The 16870-nt window shown below is 65.7% G+C and overlaps 1 protein-coding gene and 1 pseudogene across 6 annotated transcripts; both read left to right on the forward strand.

The window, feature by feature from the left end:
* The first annotated feature begins 3346 nt into the window (after window positions 1–3346).
* On the forward strand, window positions 3347–6853 carry CCDC71 (coiled-coil domain containing 71). 6 transcript variants are annotated; one of them, XM_059664756.1, is made up of 4 exons: window positions 4331–4687; window positions 5147–6104; window positions 6165–6203; window positions 6252–6853. In XM_059664756.1, exons 2-4 carry the CDS (start codon window positions 5199–5201, stop codon window positions 6609–6611), a joined length of 1305 nt encoding a protein of 434 aa, XP_059520739.1. In that variant the 5' UTR covers window positions 4331–4687; window positions 5147–5198; the 3' UTR covers window positions 6612–6853. The 6 variants fall into 6 exon arrangements, with proteins under 6 accessions (XP_059520735.1, XP_059520736.1, XP_059520739.1 ...); XM_059664754.1 differs by having other exon boundaries at window positions 4358–4687; window positions 5147–6203; XM_059664755.1 differs by having other exon boundaries at window positions 4361–4687; window positions 6165–6853.
* Window positions 6854–7898: 1045 nt separating this feature from the next.
* On the forward strand, window positions 7899–15393 carry LOC132215499 (laminin subunit beta-2-like; annotated as a pseudogene).
* Window positions 15394–16870: the final 1477 nt, after the last annotated feature.

Here is a 16870-nt window from a genome sequence, read left to right on the forward strand (position 1 = left end):
CCGGGTCCCGCACTCCCCCTTGGGGTCCACCCTCCGCAGCTGGTGCTCTCAGCCCCCCAGGCCAGCTCCCTGGTGTCCACACGGGGGAGGAGGAGGACCCAGCAGGAATGGGCAACTGGACCTCTGCGCCCCTCACAGCAAACACCCAGCCCCCCAGCCTGTCCCTTCTGGAGGGACACACTCCTGGGACCCCAGGCGCTGGAGCCTCCAGCCCCAAACTTCCAGCCCGCAGGAGGGCGGGGGGGCGGGTCCGGGCGAGCGCGCTTGGGGCTCACCCTGCGCCCCAAACTTCCCCAGTTCCCGCGGGACTCACCGGCCGGGGCTCTGGGGCGCGGGGTCCGCTGTCCGGGCTCCGCCGGCTCCGGCTGCGGCTGGGGCTGCGTCCAGGCTCCGCGGGGCTCTGGCTCGGCTCCGGCGCGGGGCGGGGCTGGACGGGGTCCGCCCTCTCCCCCTCCCGACTCGGGGACACCTCCCCCACCCCCACCCCCACCCCCACCCCCACATTAACCCTGCACCTGCCACGGCTGCAGCTCGGCGCCGACCCACGGCCACACGCAAACGGGTGAGCAGAGAGATGGACGAATGGACACTGGGCTTTCCCAGAGTTGAGGGTCCGACACGGGGGGTGGGGGGGGTGGGGAGGGGGGATGAGACCGCGGTGACAGCACACGTGTACGGTGGGGGCCGCTCCGAGCGGGCGGCCTCTGAGCAGCCGGTGGAGGGAAGGGCGTGGGGCCTGCAGAGCCGGGGCCTGGGGGGCCGGGCCGCCCACGCCACTGAACTTGGAGGAGCCCGACCACAGGCTCCCAGGAGGCGCCCCCTGGAGGTCCCTTGGGGCGTGGCCTGCTCTCTGGCGGGTGCGGCCCTTCCCCAGGCACAGAGCGGGCACCGGGGCAGGTCCCAACAGGTGGAGGCCGCAGGGCTGCGGGAGCAGGGCCGCTGTCCTCAGTGCTGACAGCCTTTCTGCAGCCTGCGGGGGAGGGGGGTGGGGAGGGGAGGAGGGGGCCCTGGGGTTGGGGAGGGGGGGTTGCTCTGAGCAGGGGATGAACTTGCAGTCAGAGGCCAAGGGACCTTCCAGCAGGGGTTCGGCCTCATTCTGCAGCGCCGGGGCCTGGCTGTTCTGGGACCCAAGTCATGTTGTGACTGTCCGTTTTCAGGGTCCTGGCCTCGCCTCTAGCCAACACTGGGGCGGAGCGCGGGCAAGTTGGCATGACAAAGGACTACCCACCTCAGACCCAGACCCTGGCCCATCTTCTGAGCGTTCGAGAGTATTGGCGAAGTCTGGGAGCTGGCAGACCATCTTACAGGTCAAGGGTCACCTATGAGGAGAGGTCCTGCCCTGGCCGATTAGCTCCGTTGGTGAGAGTGTCACCCTGGATACGCCAAGGTTGCAGGTTCGATCCCAGTCAGGGCACAAGAATCAACTGGTGATTGCATAAACGAGCGGAACAACAAGTCTCTCTCTCTCAAATCAATAAATAAAAATTTTGCCGAAACCGGTTTGGCTCAGTGGATAGAGCGTCGGCCTGCGGACTGAAAGGTCCCAGGTTCGATTCCGGTCAAGGGCATGTACCTGGGTTGCGGGCATATCCCCAGTAGGAGATGTGCAGGAGGCAGCTGATGGATGTTTCTAACTCTCTATCTCTCTCCCTTCCTCTCTGTAAAAAATCAATAAAATATATTTAAAAAAAAATAAAAAAAATAAAAATTTTAAAGAACGAAGAAGCAGTCCTGTGGCTGTGTGTGCTCGCTGCCTTCCTGCCTCTCTTTCCTGGACAGTGTCTGTCCCCGGGTGTCCCTAGACCAGCCGTGGACAAACTACGGCCCGCGGGCCGGATCCGGCCCGTTTGAAATGACTAAAACTAAAAAAAAAAAAAAAAAAAAGACCGTACCCTTTTATGTAATGATGTTTACTTTGAATTTATATTAGTTCACACAAACACTCCATCCATGCTTTTGTTCCGGCCCTCCGGTCCAGTTTAAGAACCCATTGTGGCCCTCGAGTCAAAACGTTTGCCCACCCCTGGGCTAGACGCACACCTGGAGACAAAGGTGCAGGTGCCTGTCGTCACTGAAGGAGGTGAGGCCAGGAAGCAGCAGCAGAGGAGTGGCCAGGAGAGGGGAAGCAGCTGGTGAGGGCGTGTCATGGAGCAGGACAGCACTGCGAGCAGCTGGGACCCAATCCCCCGGGCCAGTGTGGGACACGGGCCTCCCGTTACGCCCCAGAGAGTGGGCAGAGCCTTGTCCGTGAGCAAAGCGTCCGCAGCCACTCGCAGAGGCTGGCGGCTGGAGAACCGCCCGGAAACGGTGGTCCAGGTCAGCGGCAGATCCTGGCCAGGCTGCTGTGCTTCCACTCCACTGGGCCCCGAGCCCCCCCACTTAGGGGACTCCGTCCCCTTCCTCCTCGGTGGTTCACGCTGCCCTACAGCCCCCGCACAGCGCCCACGATTCCCTCTCCAGGCCCCTTCCCCTCTCCTTTCCCGCCATGAAGCACTGGAAAGCCTCCTGTCTTTAGAGACCCCCCAGCACCCCAAGCCCTGCCAGCCTCTCCTTCCTCCTTCCAGTCAAACTCCCAAAGCCGTCTGTTCTCACGGCCCCGCCACCGGGGTACCCGCCCCGCATGTCTGCTGCCACGGCTCCCCCAGAACGGCTCTTGCACAGTCACCATGGAACCCCCTGCAGCTAAAACTTCAGGGCCTTTGTCTCAGCCCAAGTGTCCTGGGATCCCGGCGACTCCGGCTTCCTCCGGCTGCTGTGCTGCCTCTCTCCCCTTCATCCCCAGGAAGCGGCCCCCCAAGATCCGCCCTGGCCTTTCTCCCCTGCACACAGGCCGCCTCGGGCTGGGTCGCTCCCGGGCCACTGGCCTCACTCGCATCCAGATCTCCACCAGGTGCCTCTGCTCAGGAGACAGGGCCTGGGGCCATCGCTCGGGGCTACGGAAGATGCCGGCGCAGAGCCAGGGGTGGACTGGGGATGCCCCCCATCCCCTCTGACCCCAGGTGCGCCTCCGGGGTTGGTACCCGCCCAAGCCCAGCTCAGGCCAGACTTGGCTCTGATGGCAGCTCCCCGAGGTCCGTCTGGGACAGACCGGCACCCAGAGGCGGGGACCAGCCTCCTGGCGTCTCAGAGCCCCCGCCCCCGCCCCTCCTCTCCGCCCGGTTCACGTCTGAAGGGACCCGGCCCGGTCCCGCCGGGAGCGCCCCGGCCCCTCGGGCTCCCGCACAGACGGCCCCCGCGGCTGCTTCCTCCAGGAGCGCCCCCCGCAGGGACCCACCCACCCGCCCCGCCCCCACTTGGGGGGGGGGGAACCGGGGTCGGGGTCAAAGGTCAGCAGGGCGGGCCAGGTCCCGGAAGCGGAAGCGCAGCGCACTTCCGGCGCTCAGCGGGCGGCCATGTTGGAGCGGCGGAGGCGGCGCAGAGGTGCGTCCTGGGTCCCCGCGGCGGCGCCGGTAGGTTGGGGCCGTGGGCCTGGCCGCGCCGCGGAGGGTCCGCCCGCGGGACGCCCAGCTCTGCCGCCCCCGCGCGACCCCCGCCCGGCGCCCACCGGCGGCTGCGCTCCCTGTCGGCGGCCCCGCGCGGCTCCTGCCTCGGAGACCCCGCTCCTCGGGCCCCGGGGACTCCCTTCCCCGCCTGGCCACCCGCCGGGTCCCCGGTGGGCCTGTCCCTTCTCCCGTCGTCCGTCGGCTCCCCCGCCGGCCCCGGGCAGATGGGGAGGGGGTCGGGGCCGGGCTGCCCGGTGTCGGGAGCTTCTTGGAAAGGCCCCCGGGGCTCCGAGCACTCGCGTCTCCCCTGCCGCCTGTGCCTGGTGTCCGCCCGCCCGGGTCTGTGCTCAGACCCGAGCTGCACCCGGGAAAGTAGCACAACTAGAGCCACGTGCAAGGCTGCGCTCGGAGCGTGGCCTCGGGAGGGAAGCGCCCGGCACCTGCGGGTCCGCGATGTCCCTCCGGGGGCTGCCCTGGGCGGGTGGGAAGAGCGGCCGATCACGCTGGTCCCGTCCCGCGCCCCGCGCCCAGCCAGCTGCCCCGGCCCCACTGCGGGCGGGCGAGACCTCAGTCATGATTGACAGCCCGCGGCTTCTTCCCGGAGCTGGGGCAGCCCGGCTGGCGGTGCCCCGGTGGCCCTGCAGCCCCTCGTCAGGGCAGCCCGCATCCCCTGGCCCCCGGCCTGTGTGCAGCCTCTGCTCCGCTCTCAAACCCTGGGCTCTGGGTCTGGCTGCTCGCCCCCCCGGCCGCCTGACTGCCTAGAGCTGTGTGGCTCGCATGTGCTACTCGCCAGTCTTTTTAGTTTCTGTTGAAGCCGACCCTGGCTGGCCTCCATGACTCCAGGGCTGGGGCCTCCACGTGGCCTGTCGGGAACTGAGAGCAGAAGGCCTGGTGGGCAGGGCGGTTCGCCCCTGGGCTCCTGACCCGCTGCAGCTTGAGGGAGGGAGATGGGCATGGACGTGGGGTGGAGGTCTGGGCCCTTGGCCAGCACTCAGGGCTTGTGTTGTCCTGCTTTCCCCTGTTCTTTTGAACTCAGAGTCCCAGCCCTGACCAAAGACTCCGTCACCCCAGTGTGTGTCACTCTGTCTCACGTTTGAGCCATCGCGTAGGCTGCGCCCTTTGCCATGTCCATCTGGTCCCTTCCTGTTCATCACTCAGTCCCAGCCAGGGGCCGCCTTTCCCAGGAACCCTTTCCTGACCCCTTGGTGAGCTCCGCTGGGTTCCGTGTGCCCTCCCATCCACCTTGATGGTGTCTCTGTCTTGCCTTCTGTGCAGGGCTCCTTGAGGACAGATATTCACTCGTGTTCCCAGGGTTGAGTCTAATGCTAGATTTCTGGCTCCAGAAAATACAGACTTGAATTCAAACAGGCTAGCTGAGCCCAGGTCTCTCCAGGGACACAGCGGCCGGTTGGGTGGCTCTGACAAGCTTGTGGGCAAATATCCTGGCGAAGCTGCTCTGACCCACAGGGGTCCTCTCCCACCCCAGCCCCCACCCTGCTGCCCGGAGGCGTCAGGAGAGCATCGTTTGCTTCGTGGAGTGGCTCACTCTGCCAGGCCTCTGTCGGTGGGTGCTCTGGGCAGTGCAGGCCCTGACTGACCTGCGTGCCTGCCCTGACCCCTTTCCCCATGCTGTTCTCATTGACTCGTTTCCTCTTGCCTTGCAGGTGCCGAGCGCTGGCTTGCAGACAACGCGGACAGGCCTGCAGTGCCAATGCCATGAGCGTGGCGCAGCATGTGGAAGAGAAAGCTGTGCACTCGTGGTCCCGGATCTCCACGGCGGGGAAGAAGGCGCTGGAGGAGGCGCTGCTGGTCTTTAACCCCATGAGCCAGGACCTCAGCGCCACGGAGGCCCAGCTGGTGGCCTTCCTGCAGGGCCTGCGAGAGGACGGCTTCCAGCCCACCATCCTGCGCAGCGGTGATGTCTACGGCTATAGCTCGTGCACGGCCACACCCCCGAGCCAGACGAAGCTGCACGCTCGTGCCCCCATCCCAGCCACCACGTCACCTCCAGCCAGTGCTCCCCGAGCTGCTGTGCGGCTGCCCGCAGGCCGGGCCACGCTGCTGCCCGTGCCGCTGCCGGGCAGGCTGGCCAAGGCATCCACACCAGCCCTCGCCAAGCATGCCGCCACCAACCTGCTGCTGAGCTCCCTGAAGGAGTCCAGTGCCAGCCACGCCCGGGACACGGCCAAGGGCTTCCCCACCCACCTCTACCCGGGTGTCTACCCCGCCATGCGGCTCTCCGTTGTCCTAGAGGCCCTGGTTCCACTCAAGACTCCCGTGCCCCACTTGGGTGCCAAGCGCGAGACCCAGTCGCTGCAGCTCTCCCTTGCGGACTCTCCCCTGAAGCTGCGGGAAGGTCCCGGAAAGGGGCTGGCGGTTCCCGGGAAAGTCACCAGCAAGGGCCCTAAGTGTGTGATTCGCCGGGGCCCCAGTGCTGGACCCCAAGAAAGCACGGGGCCTCAGAGCAAGACCTGCAAAGCCACTGGATCCCTCCTTGGCCCACAAATGAAAGGTGTCTCTGCCTTGAGCACCAAGACAGCCCAGGCCAAGGCAGCTCAAACACTAGCCAGAGTTGCCTGTGCCCAGGCCACGGCGGCTCACACTCAGGCCAAAGCTGCCAAGGCCCGGGCGGAGACGAAGGCAGCATGGACCAAGGCCAAGGCCAAAGCCAGGGCAGCGCAGGCCAAGGCCAAGGCCAAAGCCAGGGCAGCGCGGGCCAGGGCCAAGGCAGCATGGATCAAGGCCAAGGCCAAAGCCAAGGCAGCGCAGGCCAAGGCTGCTCGGACCCAGCCCAGGGGCCGAGGCCGGGGCCGGGGCCGGCTGAAAGGGTCTGTTCAGGCCAGGACTGCGAGGAAAGGCCAGAAGAGCAGCCCTGGGACTGGGGGGCAGAAGAGGAAAAGGACTGAGGAGGCAAAAGATCATCTTCCCCAGAAGAGAGCCCGGCTTGGGGCCCGGTCCCCGAAGGCACGCCTGCGCCTTGGAACATCCAAGCTGCTGACGTTCCGGGCCTTCAAGGTGGACCAGCGGTCCTCGGACGACGAAGTGCGGCAGCAGGCTCAGCGCGCCCTCCGCGTGAACCTGTCCCCTGTGATCCGGCTCCAGCCGCTGCTGCCGCACCCAGTACCCTGACTTCACCCAGCAATTTGGGGGGACTAAGTCCAGCTGTCCGTGTGGTCAGTGGCACAGTGTGCAATGCCTGTGGACTCCACAACCTTGAGGACTCCGGGTGCCTCTCCAGGGCCCTGGCAGCCACCAGCCTTCCAGACCGGAGGGTGGGGGGCTGGTGTGGGGGGCAGGAGGGGGGCAATCACTGTGACTTGCTGCTCTTCAGGGTGTATGTCCACGGTTCCATCACGTTTTATACCTTTCCACCTCCCGGCCTCCCTGCCTGCCGTCCATGTCTGTGTGTGGCTGTGGTGAGGGGTCCTGGCGGCCAAGGGCGGGCCTCCATGGGAGTGAGGGGACACCACGGGAAGGCAGCCTCCAGGCCCCCGGGTACCCTGCCCTCTGGTGCAGGGGCTCCTCAGGGCAAGGGCAGAGCCATTCAGGTGGTTTGTTACCCAGATTGGACCCCATGTGGGAGGAAAACGGGGACCTGGGGGAAACAGGCACCTTGCCAGTTTCTAGGTCAGGGAAGGGGCTTTGTGGTCCTGCTCCCCAGGGGTGATGCAGACAGCCTGGCCTTGGCTTCCAGCCTGGCTTTGCCTGAAACTTTTGGCTTTGCCTGGGTTTCTTTGGCCCCGAATGACCTGCGTACCTCTGCCTCTCCTCCCCTTGCGTCTTCCAGAAGAGTGGCCAGCCTTGATTTCCCCAGTTAAGGAGTTGGGGTTGAGTCAGAGGTCAGAGCTCCGGGTTGTAGGGCCACAGTCTGCCCTCCCTGATGAAGCAGTTTTCTCCTCGGGCGGGTGGATGCTGCATCCCCAGCTGCCCCGTGAGCAGTGTGTTCTACCAGGCTCCAGGTGCTCGCTCTGTTCCGAGTCCAGCTCAGGCCTCAGCCGGCCTGGCCGTGTCCCACATTATCAGCTTTCCTGCTTTGGAGTGGGGGCTGGGCTTTGAGCTCCCTGCCCATCTGCCAGTCTTGCTGGCTGCCCAGCCTGAAGGCAGGGGCTGGGGTGGGGGGGGGGGGGCGCGGGGAGGCATTCCCCAGGGGCTCCTGGAGGCAGCCTTTCCGGCTGGGGTGGGAGCCTCATTTGAATGAGAATCGGCCTTTTCTGTCTGGGTTGGTCTGAACCCTGGCTGCACTCCTCCCCACCTTGCGTCCTTCCCCTGGGCGGGACTTCCTCGGGGACCCCTCCCTCCCCGCCGCATGGTGGCCCACAGCCCTGCGCGCCTCTTGCCTTTGGTGGCCCTGCTTTCACCCACCATGTGAGTATGGGGACTGGCCCAGGGGCCACACAGCTGCTCGAGGGGGCCAGCATGGGGCCCACTCCCATCCTCTCTCTCAGGCCTGATTCCAGCGCCCACCGCCCTGGTCCCCCGGCTGAGCTAGGCCCCCTCCTTTCTGTGCTGCTGCTGCTGCTGCTGCCACCCATGGGTGAGGAGTTGGCTCCTCTGAGTCATCTGGAGGGGAGAAGTCTTCAGGCTGCCTCGTGGGGTGAGGTTGGAGGGGGTACCTCTAGGATCCCCATTCAGACCCTCCCCCTCCCCCTCTCAGTCCAGGCTCCCAGAACAGTTGCCCAGGAGGTGCCAGACACACTTACCCCACCTGGTTGCCAGAGCGGCAGCTGCTACCCACCCACTGGCGACCTGATTGTCGGTCATGGCCAGAGCCTTCGTAGCTCATCCACCTGTGGACGCCATGGCCCTGAGCGTTACTGCCTTGTCAGTCACCCCCAGGCAGAGGGGAGAGGGAGGCCTCTGGACCAGGTACCTCTGGGTCTTCCTGGGGGGCTCGGCCCTGTAGGAGTTGAGGTCACCGGGGGCTAGAGGGAGAGGCCGGAGCTGTGAAGCTTTGGAGTGGGGGCACCGCCATGCGCCTCCTACCCCCCTCTCCTTCGACACTCCCCCAGGTCTCTGAAAATTGCTTCTTTTGCAACTCTCGGGACCGGGGTGGCCATGGCATTGAGAATGTGATCTCCGGAGTGGTCCTCGTGGCAACCAGACCTGGTGGCAAGCTGAGAGCGGTGAGGGTGCTGGTGCACCTGGGTGTGAGGGCCTGGGGTCTGGGGTCAAGGGCTCGTCACTCTGACCAGCCTGCGGTTGCAGGTGTTGAGAGCGTCACCATCCAGCTAGACCTGGAGCGCGCGTTCTACTTCACCCACCTCTTCAGGACTTTCAAGGTGACCGGTGCCCCGGCCTGAAGGCTGCCATGAGCCTCCTGGCCTGTGTACGGGTACTCTGCCCACAACTGCTCGGGCCTCTTCCCTGGCGTCGCCCGTGCCCCGGGCCGGTGTCAGCCACCCCGTCTGTGACCAGCGATCAGCGTTACTCGGACATTGAGCCTTCCCCCAGGGGCAAGGTCAGGCCAGCTGAGGGCGGGTGGGCAGTCGTGAAGCCGAAGGCTCAGCCTTGCTTCTTCCTCAGGTCATTTTCAAAGCTCCGGACCCCGCCATTCTGGTGCAGAACCCACACAACCCCGAGATTCAGGGCGATTCTCAGCCAACCCTGTGCTCCCTGCCCATGAGGCTGGCAGCTATTGGGGGAGGGGTGGTCCCGCGGGGAGGGGGAGGGGAGGGAGGCAGGTGGTGGGCGAGCCAGCTCAGCCCCCAGCATCCTGCTCCAGCTGCCCCTTCACAGTCCTCGATCGTGGTCCCTAATGTGGCCCCCATTCCTGCCCCCTCACTGCTCGTCATGTGCCCACTGCATAGGGGCCGGCATGGGTAGCAGTTCCATCTCTGCCCCCTCACTGGACTCGTGGGGCCCGTGTGGTCCCGTGTGGTCCCTGTCACTGCTCTCCCTGCCAGCCGCCATGTCTCTGCTCCTGTCACTACCTCCTACCTCCCCTGTGAGCCCCCATCACGGCCCCAGCCCCTGCCCTCCCCTCAGAGTCTTCATTCTGGCCTTAGTGGGTGCCCTACTTCCCACAGCTGCCTCTAGCTGACCCCAGGGCATCTCTGGGGGTGACCTTGTGAAGCAGAAGTCTGTTACAGAGCAAGAGAGCCTGGCCGGTGTGGCTCAGTGGTTGAGCGTCAACCTATGAACCAGGAGGTCACAGTTCAATTCCCAGTCAGGGCACGGCCGGGCTGCGGGCTCAATCTCCAGTGTGGGGCTACAAGAGGCAGCTGATCAACGAGTCTCTCTCATTGATGTTTCTATCTCTCCCTCTCCCTTCCTCTCTGAAATCAGTAAAAATATATTTTAAAAACAAGAAGAAGAAAAAAGAGACACACATAATTCAACAGGGTCGCCCAGAGCCAGCCAGGCAGTAACAGCAGGAGGACAAACCCAAATGAGCTTTTTCTCCACCCACCGGGACTGACACCAGCTGCTCCCCCTGAACCCCACCCCAGGCCCCGGGCAGCTGCTGCCCATTCCTTTGATCAGGAGAAAAGGGGAACCCGGCAAAGGAGAGACATAGGAGGTGGCCTTGGCCAGGCACCTGACCGAAGCTGGAGCAGGAGCCGCGGCCCATCCGCCTGTGCACTGAGCAAGGGCCCGCTGCGTGGCCGGCGGCTTCTGGGCAGGGATGGGGCAGAGATGGAAGCCTGCCCACGCCAGGCCCTATGCGGTGGGCACAGCATGGGAGCAGTCGTGGCCAGGAACGGGGGCCATGGCGGGGAGCAGGCCTGAAGTGGGAGAGACAGCTGACAAGCTAGTGCCCACAGGGCTTGGGGGTCAGGCGGGGAGGCAGGTTCAAGTCTCCAGGGATGCAGAAGGGGTGTCCAGGGAGCAGGGACGCAGAGGGCTCCGCTCAGGAGTGGCATCGGGGCTGGAGCCGTGCGGAGATGGTGCTGCCCCATGAGGGCGTCCTGACGCGGACCCCGAGGAACAGGCAGGGGTGCTGGAGCAGGTGGCTGCGATGACAGAGAGGGAGACACCCTCTTCCCCCCTCCCTCCCAGCCGTGGAGGGGGGACCAGCGGGCCTGAGGCCTCTCCGTCTGTGTCTCCAGAGCTCCTGCACGTGACTAACCTCCGTGTGAACTTCTCCAAACTGCACACCCTGGGTGACAGGCCCCCGGGGGCCTCGGGGGACACCCCTTCTACTATGCCCTCTCTGAGCTCGTGGCCGGAGGCAGCTGCCTGTGCCACGGCCATGCCTCTGAGTGCAGGCCTGCACCCAGGGCCCCAGCCCACGCGGAAGGCATGGTGAGCGAGAGGGAGGGGCATCGTGTGGCGGGGGGAGGGCAAGCTGGGGCACGGGGGCCGACTCAGCCTGCCCTCCTTCCTGCCAGGTGCATGGCCTTTGTGTCTGCCGCCATCACACAGCTGGTACCCACTGTAAGCGCTGCCAGGACCTGTACCAGGACCACCCATGGCACGCCGCCGAGCCTGGGCACCCCCACGCCTGCCGGGTAGGTGCCATACCCGACGGCCTGGCCTTCCTGGCCATGGGGCCGCCCACTCCATCCCCACCTTTCTCGTGCTCCCCTAGAATGCGAGTGCCGTGGGCACACCCGCAGCTGCCACTTTGACATGGCCCTGTACCTGGCATCTGGCAACGTGAGTGGAGGCGTGTGTGACGCGTGTCAGCACAACACCGCTGGGCACCACTGTGAGCTCTGCCGGCCCTCCTTCCACCGGGACCCCCAGGCGGACCCCCGCTCCCTTCACTCCTGCAAACGTGAGCCCCCGGTCCCAACCCGCCCCCTGACCCCTGCCCTCCAGGGAACCCCTGACCTAACTGCCCTCACTCTGACTCACCAGCCTGTGACTGTGACCCCGTGGGTGCCCGGGAGGGCGGCTTGTGTGACGCCCACACAGATGAGACCCGGGGCCTTCTCTCTGGGCAGTGTCGCTGCAAAGCCAACGTCTGGGGCCGGCGCTATGACTCCTGCCGGCCCGGGCACTATGGCCTGAGCCTTCCCCCGTCAGAGGGCTGCCAGCGTGAGTGACCCTCAGCGCGGACCCCCCAGGTCCTCCTGGCTGTGTGCCATCGCCGCCCCGATCACACATGCCCCTCCCCTGCCTGTGCCTCAGCCTGCAGGTGTGACCCCCAGGGCGGGGCCCTGGCGCGCAGGCCTGCGACCCCTCCAGCGGGGCCTGCCACTGCAAGCGCTTTGTCTCCGGACGAGACTGCAGCCGTTGCCGGGTGAGTCTCGGCCAATCTGATTTGCTCTCGGGCACTGAGCTTCTAGAAGCCGACAAGCATGAGGCTGTACTCAGGTGACTCACTGAGCCTTGCACACGGCGGTGCCCTCCAGACCTGGTCACCAGGGTCAGCGCCGCCTTGGCGAGCTGAGGCCGCGTAGCCCCGGGCAGGGACCGGGAAACAGGAGGGGGCCCGGTGGGTGGTTACCACAGCCTTGTGCCTGGGCTGACAGGTTTCACAGTGAACATGATTGAAGGAAGGGAGTCCAGTCGCTCCCCGCCTTCCCTCGAACATGGCAATTGCTTTACGTTTAACCCTGGCTGCGTCCTCCTCGTTCTTTCTTTCTAAAATATATATATGTTCTTATTGATTTCAGAGAGGAGGGAGGGAGGGAGAGAGAGAGAGCCATCAACTATGAGAGAATCATTGATCGGCTGCCTCCCGCATGCCCCACACAGGGGATCAACCCCACAACCCAGGCATGTGCCCTGACTGGGAATCGAACCGAGACCTCCTGGTTCATAGATCAAGGCTCAACCACTGAGCCACGCTAGCCAGGCCATCTACTTTTTTCTTACTTCCCCTCCATGAAGCAGTGCCAAGTCCACCAGCATCTCCACTTCCCCTGCAGCCACAGGCCGGACTCAGCCTCCTTTATCCAGTAACAGGCAGTTCTGTCCATAACCTCCCTAACCCTAACACTAATGCTAACGCTAACCCTAACGCTGACCCTGACCCTGACCCTAACCCTAACCCTAACGCTAACACTGACCCTGTCCAGCTCTTCCTGTCTTTCCTCCACCACCCCTCTCTCTTACAGCCCGAGTTCTGGGGTCTGAGCAGTGACGCTCTAGGCTGCCGGCCCTGTGACTGTGACTTTGGGGGTGCCTACAGCAACAGGTACAAGGCCGAGCCTCTGAGTGGGGGTCAAGTGGCAAGAACTGGGTGTTGATTCTGTCCCCGCCCCGCCCCACGCACACTCAGGTGCTCCGCCGGGAGGGCCTCTGCCTGTGCCGCCCCCATCTCCGCGGCCGCCGCTGCCAGGAGCCCCAGTCTGGGTGCTTTTCGCTGCCCTCGACCAGGCTGTCGCCGAAGCCGAGCTCGGCCAGGGCCTCCAGCCAGCTGACCCTCGGCTGCCTGTGAGTGTCCAGGGGGGCGGGGGCAGGAGGGGATCCAGGCTCAGACCTTAGGGCTGGGGCGGGGGGGGGAGCATATCCAGAGAGAGGTGGTTGGAGGAAGAGGCTGGCAAGGCTGGGACGGTGAGGAAGTGGGGGTGTCAGCATGTCGGAGGTTTGGTGTCTTTGGAGCCCGTATTCCCAGGACAGTGTGACAGAGGACAGGCCGGAATGCTGGGGGACACTGATCCCCCACTTGCCCCCAGGCAGCCCCAGGCCTGCTCTTCCCCACTGTGCACCAGCCTCAGGGGCCTCCCCAGGCCGACTCCTGTCCAGACTGCGGAGACAGCGTGACCCTCGGTGCGCCCTGCAGCCTGACGGGCGAGCCCGCTCCCGCCGCCAGCTGCCCAGAGGGAGGAGTCTGCGGAGCAGGGTAGAGCCCCCAGGCCCCAGGGTCTCCTGGGGAAGGGCCCAAGCCCTGGGTTTGGGTCTCTGGGGTCCTGGGGGAAGGGAACCCAAGTCCTGAGGGTTCCAGGTCCGGGGGGCCTGGGCCTGGGAGTCTGTGTGTCCTACCCAGGCCCCCCGGGAGCCCAGGGCCCTGCACCTGGGAGCGCCCCCCCCCCCCCCCCCCCCCGGCCTGGCTCTGGCTTCGCACGTGTGGTCGATGGGGCCGGCCTCTCTGCTGGCTCCCACGGTGCCTCGTGCCCTGGAGTGTGACATTGTCCTGCGCTGAGATCCAGGTCGGTGGCGAGGTGGTGGGTGGTGCTGGGCGGTGGGTCGGGGCAGTTCTGTGACCGCTGACCGCTGACCGTAGGCACCCGAAGACTGGCAGGCATTAGTCAGGGTCCGCGCCCAGTCTCTGCCCAGCAGCACTCGCTGTGCCCACCCGCTGCCCCCAGAGCAGCTGTTCCAGGCCGCCCTGACCCACGCACACAGGTAGGCAGGGCCCGGGGACTCCCAACACCAAGCCCTGTTATGCTGCCCACACGTTTGAAATAGCCTCCCAGACAGAGTGGAAAATCCCAGTGTCATCCCCACATCATCGCATCGTCGAGCCATAGAAACGGGGACTTAATTTAACTTAAAACAGAGCAGCAGCTGGGAAGCTGGTCTTCCCCTTGGTCCTGCGATGAAATGTTGGCTCCAATCCCTGCACAGTGGACGTGGTCAAGGTCAAGGTCATAGCTGGCTGTACCCGCTCGATCGTGCCCTCCTTCCCCGACCCTACTCTCTCCCCCGCCCGCAGAGCTGTGGTTCTACCTAGACCTTTCTGCCTTGAGCCGGGCACACGCTCCTCCGTGACCTGGCGGCAGTGGCGGGCCAAAGGGGTGCGAAGGCCTGAGCGGGGCATCATCCTTCTGGATTCGGTGAGAGCCTGGGGGCCCCGCCCACATCTGGGGGAAACAGGAGTTATACAGACAATGAGGGACAGGGGCGCGAGGCCGGGGTTGTGCCTGGACTGAGACAGGTGGAGAGTGGAGGAGGGGGTCGGGCGGGAAAGCCACATTCTGAGGACAGAAGGTAAGAACAGGCCAGCGCCAGACCTCGCGTGACCGTGCAGCCAGGAGAGGGGCTTGACCTCTGCCCTGGGAGAGTGGGGAGCCAGGAAGGACTCAGCAAAGAGGGGCGGGGAGGGGGGGGAAGGGATGGCTGGGGGGAGGCTGCGCCGTGATTCTGAGTGAGAGGTGGTGCTGCTCGCACTGCTGGGCCATCGGGGAGGAAGGAGACGCGGACTGAGAGAGAACAGGAAAGGCGCGGGCGGGCGGCAGGCCCAGGGCCTGCTCACTTGTTCATAATCCCGTGAGGCCCGAGGCTGATCTGTGCCCTGCCACCTGCAGGGTGAGCTGCGGGCTGGGCACCTCCTGCAGGGGTCCCGCGGGGGAGGGAGGGTCCATGGGAGGAATTGCAGGCTCGGACTTGTCAGCCAGGAGGCGGGCCTTAATGCAGCGAGTGTGCCCTCCGCCCTCCTGGCTACACCTTGGACTTTCTGGGAATGAGGGACCCAAGGCCCCCAAGGTGCAGGAAGACACCTGAGGCGACCCACGCGGACCCGCTCTCCAGGGCCCCGCTGTGACCGCTGCGCCTCTGGCTACTTTGGGCGCCCGTGGCCCCCGGAGGACCCCGGGAGGAGCCCGCGCCGGCCCTGCCAGTGCAACAACAACATCGATCCCCGAGACCCTGCGCCTGCGACCCGCACAGTGGGCGCTGCCAGCGATGTCTGCACCACAGCCATGGTCCCAGCTGTGCCCACTGCCGGCCCGGCTTCCACGGCAGTGCCCTGCGCCCGGGGGGCTGCCAGTGTGAGTGTGTGGTGGGGGGCGAGGGCGGCCCCAGGTGGTGGGCGGGTTCTTCCCTCCGTCCCTGCCAAGCCCGCCCTCTCCCCAGGCTGCCGCTGTGACCCCCGGGGCACCGTCCCCGTGCGGTGCCCGTCCGGGGCCGAGGCCTGCTTCTGCGACCAGGTCAGCGGGCAGTGCCCCTGCCGCCCCCACACTCTGGGGCGGGACTGTAGCCGCTGTGCCCCCCTCTTCTGGAACCTGGGGGGGCTCGGGGCTGCGAGCCCTGCAGCTGCCATGCCCAACACACTCTACAGCCGGTGTGCCACCCATGAGTAACCCTACAGCATGTGGCAGTGCCCGGTGTGAGTGTGTGTGTGCCCCTGGCCGTGTTCACGTGACCCCCAGCCGCGGTGTGGGTGTGTGTGTGCTGCCAGCTGCAGTGTGGGTGTGTGTGTGCCCCCGGCCGTGTTCACGTGACCCCCAGCCCCAGGTGTGTGCTGCCAGCCGCGGTGTGGGTGTGATAGTAACTGTGAGTGGGGGCCGGGCCTGGAAGAGCCGCCATGAGCTGCATGTGCCCGACCCATGGGCACCCTGCTTGGCGAGTGGGTGAGCCACTGTGAGGGGTCATGGTCCGCGGAATGAGCGTGGGAGGGCGGAGGGGGGAGGTTGGGAAGGAGGCTGAGGGCACAGGACTGAGGCTGCAGCGGAGCAGGAGGTGGGAGTGTGTGTCCGGAGGAGAGAGGCAGCCGCTGACACGCACGTGTGATGAGGCCTCAGTGTGTCCTGCGTCCTCGGGAAGGAGGCGGAGACGGTGTGGACAGGGGTGTTTGACGCAGGACACGGGGGGGCAGGGGCAGCAGGCCAGGAGCCGGGAGCTCAGAGGGGCCGTGGGAGGCGAGGCTGGCTGTGTGGGAAGGGAGGGCTGGCCAAGGGCTCAGGCCCGAGGAAGCAGGAAGGGAGGTGCCCTGGGTCCATGCAGGGGGTGCTGCCTGCGCAGGAGCAGGGCTGGCAGGGGAGATGGAGCCGGGAGAGCGCTCTGTCCTCCCCTCCCGGGAGGCCCCGCTTCCTGCTGACTGGCCTCTCCCCTCAGGTCACGGGTCAGTGCCCCTGCCGGCCAGGGTTTGGGGGCCGCACGTGCTCCCGGTGTGAGGATGGGTCCTGGGGGGACCCCGAGCAGGAGTGCAGAGGTGAGGGCCGAGGCTGCCCTGCGGAGGCCTCAGTGTGGATAGCGGGGCACTGGGGTTTGCTGGGAGACCGCGTTGCTTAGTGCCGCTCCCCGAAACTTCAGGAAGTGCCTGTGAAGGCAGCAGGGAAAGTGTTGGCAAAACCTCGTGGGGTGCCTGGCCGGCAGGGCTCCGTGGTTGAGCGTCGACCTATGAACCAGGAGGTCACGGTTCGATTCCCGGTCAGGGCACAGGCTCGGGTTGTGGGCTCGATCCCCAGTGGGGGGCGTGCAGGAGGCAGCGGTCCATGATTCTCTCTCATCACTGATGTTTCTCTCCCTCTCTCCCTTCCTCTCTGAAATCAATAAAATATATTTTAGAAAACTAGGCAGGTCCACCTACAGGAAGGACACATTGGGTGGCTCTTTCCTGCCCTGCCTGCCAGTCCTTGGCCCCAGGCGACCCCTGCCCGGCTGTCGCGCCTGCTCCTGGTGCTGCTTTCCTGCTCAAAGGCTGCCGTGCAGCGGCTCTGGCCAGGGCAGAGGGCAGGGGGCAGAGGGCAGAGGGCAGAGGGCAGAGGGCAGGGTTGTGGTAGTCTGCGCAGTGGCTCGCGAGCACCCTCCCCCTCCCGCAGGGCCGCCCTCTC

Source organism: Myotis daubentonii, chromosome 14 (genome assembly GCF_963259705.1).
Source record: "Myotis daubentonii chromosome 14, mMyoDau2.1, whole genome shotgun sequence".
Lineage (NCBI taxonomy): Eukaryota > Metazoa > Chordata > Mammalia > Chiroptera > Vespertilionidae > Myotis > Myotis daubentonii.

Excerpts from the sequence above, each read along its gene's own strand:
- CCDC71 (XM_059664752.1), top strand. The coding sequence starts at position 5,199 with ATGAGCGTGGCGCAGCATGTGGAAGAGAAAGCTGTGCACTCGTGGTCC.